The sequence below is a fragment of the Trifolium pratense genome, linkage group LG3, assembly GCF_020283565.1.
Source record: "Trifolium pratense cultivar HEN17-A07 linkage group LG3, ARS_RC_1.1, whole genome shotgun sequence".
NCBI lineage: Eukaryota > Viridiplantae > Streptophyta > Magnoliopsida > Fabales > Fabaceae > Trifolium > Trifolium pratense.
The window spans coordinates 4,384,860-4,388,654 of NC_060061.1; the positions used below are offsets into that span (position 1 = coordinate 4,384,860).

Sequence of the window (3,795 nt, forward strand, 5' to 3'; positions counted from 1 at the left end):
GGCCGGTCCCGAGTATTTGGAGGCCCTGTTTGAAAATTAAAAATAGATCTTTAATAAAAAATACAATTTTTTTTAAAAGTTATTCTCTATTTGAATCGTAAATAACATAAAAAATAGTCACTATAGTAAATAACATCTAAAAGCGACATATTTTAATCAATAACATTAAAATACATCTTCAATCTAATATAATTATCAACTTACGGTTCCTTCGGTAAAAAAAAACTTTCTTGAAATGCTAGTTTCTTTTTTTACAATCAACCGCAAGTTACTTATAAAATTAAGATTTAAGAGTGTGTCTATTAATTTTTTTAGTACTAAAATATTTTTAGTAGTAACAAAGTCATTATTATTTTTTACATATATAAATTTTTTAATAGACCGATATAAACAATTTGAGACCCCTAAATATTTGAGACCCTGTGCGGTGGCTCACCTTGCACACCCACAGGGCCGGCCCTGAACAACACCATTCATGAAGCATAAGTATTTATTTTTGAATAAAAAGGATGATAAAATAAGAAAAGTATGCCGGTACTTTCTGTGTGTTGTCGGAGTAATTGGCCACAAAAAGATTCACTCAAATTTATTAAAATCTAAAAATAAAAAAAGTCTCTTAAAAAATTTGTTAATAAAAGCAAACAAAAACACAAAAACCGTATTTAACACTTTAATAAATGTTCCATGTTTATGTTCTTTCTCCCTCACTTCACTTGAATACAATACAATTTTTTTAATGAACACTTCATAAGTTACACAGAACATTCTCTTATCTTTGTCTACTGTTAATAACTTGTGTTCTGTTTTCTGATTTTTCATTTTTCTACAAACAAAAGAGTGGAACAAGGTTTAAGGTTTTTTTGATGTCTGTGCCAGTGGAACAAGGTGGTTATGGTGGTTGTTTGAAAGAGGTTCCTTCAATGGAAACTACTGAGAGGAACATTGGATTGAACCTCAAAGCTACTGAACTGAGGCTTGGGTTACCAGGCTCTGAATCTCCTGAGAGAGAAAATGGTGGGTTGTCTATGCTTAAGAGTTTGGTGTCTGGTGCTAAAAGGGGTTTCTCTGATGCTATTGATGGAGGTTCTGGGAAATGGGTTTTGTCTGGAAATGGTGGATCTGAAGTGGGGTTGTGTAAAGATGGAAACTTGTTTTCTCCTAAAGCTAAAGGTGGTGTTGGTGAATGCAACAAACAACAAAACCCTTTCTCTGCTGCCTCAGTTGTTAAAGAATCTGTTCCACACTCTCCAAAGCCTTTGCATGATAACAAACCACAGATTTCTTCTCCTCCTTCTGCAAAGTAAGATTTTTTTTCTTCTTATTTTGTTGTAGGTTATGTTTCTCTTTGTGTGTGTGTGATGCTTGTTTCTTTTTTTGTTATTTGTCTTGTCACTATTTAGTGTTTATGCTTTCTTCTTTGTGTTTGCTAAATGTTGAAACTTGAAAGCAAGAACAAAATTATGTTGATTTTGATGTTTCTTTTGGTTTAGAGTAATTGAGTATGCTGATAATTCAGAGAAAATTAAAATAAAGATTAAATTGTTTTCATATAAGGTATAACTTGTTTTCCTAAGCTGTCATGGAGAACTTATGGAAATAAGATGAAAACAACTTATGGACTTGTTTCTTTAAGTTCTCCCAAACAGTCTCACATGTGATGTGTTTATGCTAATATATAGTTATCATGGTGTTGTTGTTAATTGTACTCTAGTGAATTAGAGGATTTTCTTTATGTGTTCTTCAAAATTTCAAATAGATAGTTGCTTTAGTTGTTCCTTAAAAAATAAATCTGCATGTTGGTTATCTGTGATTTATTTATTTGCTTATGGCATGAGATTTGATCTCATCCAATTGCTCTTTTTTTTCTTCCGCTGAAAGATGTTTACTATGCTGTTGTCTTCATTGATTTTCACCTACACATGAAGATACATCTGTTTAGTTTTGATTCCTTTGAATTTATAATCACTGGCCTTATGATTGGTTTTTTTTCTTTTTCTTTTCTCAATATGGATTCTTATGTGAATCAGGGCGCAAGTTGTAGGATGGCCACCAATCCGATCTTTCAGGAAGAACTCAATGGCTACTCCACCTCAAAAGAATGATGCTGATGCAGAAGCCAAATCTGAATGCCTCTATGTAAAAGTCAGCATGGAAGGTGCTCCATACTTGAGGAAAGTGGATCTGAATGGTTTTAGCTCTTATAGGGAACTTTCTTCGGCACTCGAAAAGATGTTCAGTTGTTTTACAATCAGTGAGTTCTTATCTACTTGTTATCATTTTCTCACATTCTTTGTGTGTCTTGATGTTTTGTGTTTGTTCTCATGCATAATCACAAATAGTTATAAGTTATGTGATAAAAACTATGCTGGTAACTATATTGTACTCTGAAAACATAAAGCATATACCCTAATTACAACCAGTTCAATCAATTCTTTACCGAAAAAAGTTCTTCGTATAGTAATTATTTAGTTGCCTATGAAAAGGTAAACACGATGAATCCAAATGTAAAAAATATATTGCTAGTTCAAACACAGTCACACATTTTGCCTATGCTTTGATAGTTTAACATTGATCAATTCCAGTGTTGTATAGTGTTTCAATTGAAGATAGCTGCTACCTACCAACACTCACTTTCAACCATTTTGTATATTGTTGGTTGAAATTGTGGCATAGAAAAACCACTATGGGATATGCATGTATTTATATGGCACAGATTCTGATGTTTTTCTTTTTGACATGTTTAGGTCAATGTGGATCATATGGAGTTTCTTGTCAAGAAAAAATTTTAAGTGAAAGTAGATTGGTGGATCTTCTTCATGGTTCGGAATATGTGCTTACCTATGAAGACAAGGATGGTGATTGGATGCTAGTTGGTGATGTTCCATGGGAGTAAGTCCATTTTCATTACATTGATAATCGATAATTAGCTATGTTCACTGAGTTGATAGTTAGACATTATTTTGTCCGACGAACAATATCATAATCAACAAATGAAGAGTGATTTCATTCTGCAATCTAAACTGATGTTATTTTTCATATTTTAGAATGTTCACCGAGTCTTGCAAGAGGCTGAGGATAATGAAGAGCTCTGAAGCAATTGGACTAGGTAAGGCCGATGTTTGTTATATAAAAAATATCGACATTTCCTTCACAAATGATAACTAATTCGTCAAGAATCTTGTATTCAAATTGGACTGATTTATTATTACTCTGATTCATGCAGCACCTCGAGCCATGGAAAAGTGCAAAAGTCGCAACTAGCATGCAATGTGCAAGTTGTATACTGATCAGTAAAGACTGAAGATGACATCTATTTTAAGTTTAAAATACCTTGTTGTTTGCTTATGTATGTATAATTCTATATACAAAGCTTTCTAATCCTAAACTTTATAGTAGGCCAAATATATTAGGCATGTTATGGTATGGACGACTACAAATCATTTTGGTGTAGACGTTCTCGATGCTTCTTAGGTTGTTGCTTACTTTAATCACAGTCATGAAGGCTGTTATTAGTATATAAATTTTGTATTTCTCTATTAACTTGTTCACCCTATCTCTTCAAGTTAATGTAAGTGAACTTCTTGTTTGTCATGGAAAGGTGAGAAACAATGGACATGATGCTTTTTTTTCTTTTCAATATAACGATAGGTTAGGAGGGAGTGAGTATTCATGCCATGGGACGAGCCAGGTTAAGTTGAGTAATGTTTATCATTCACCAAACCAAACCTTGGAATGAGATGTGTCATGCAATCTCAAGGGATGGGGACAGATTCAAGACCATCCATCACTATGTAA

At 33.1% G+C, this 3,795-nt stretch overlaps 1 protein-coding gene across 1 annotated transcript; it reads left to right on the plus strand.

The window, feature by feature from the left end:
• Positions 1-476: 476 nt before the first annotated feature.
• On the plus strand, positions 477-3,591 carry LOC123915480 (auxin-responsive protein IAA27-like). The gene is made up of 5 exons (XM_045966619.1): positions 477-1,300; positions 2,028-2,251; positions 2,745-2,889; positions 3,045-3,106; positions 3,224-3,591. The coding sequence occupies exons 1-5, from the start codon at positions 864-866 to the stop codon at positions 3,259-3,261; spliced, it is 906 nt and encodes a 301-aa protein (XP_045822575.1). The 5' UTR covers positions 477-863; the 3' UTR covers positions 3,262-3,591.
• The last annotated feature ends 204 nt before the right edge of the window (positions 3,592-3,795 follow it).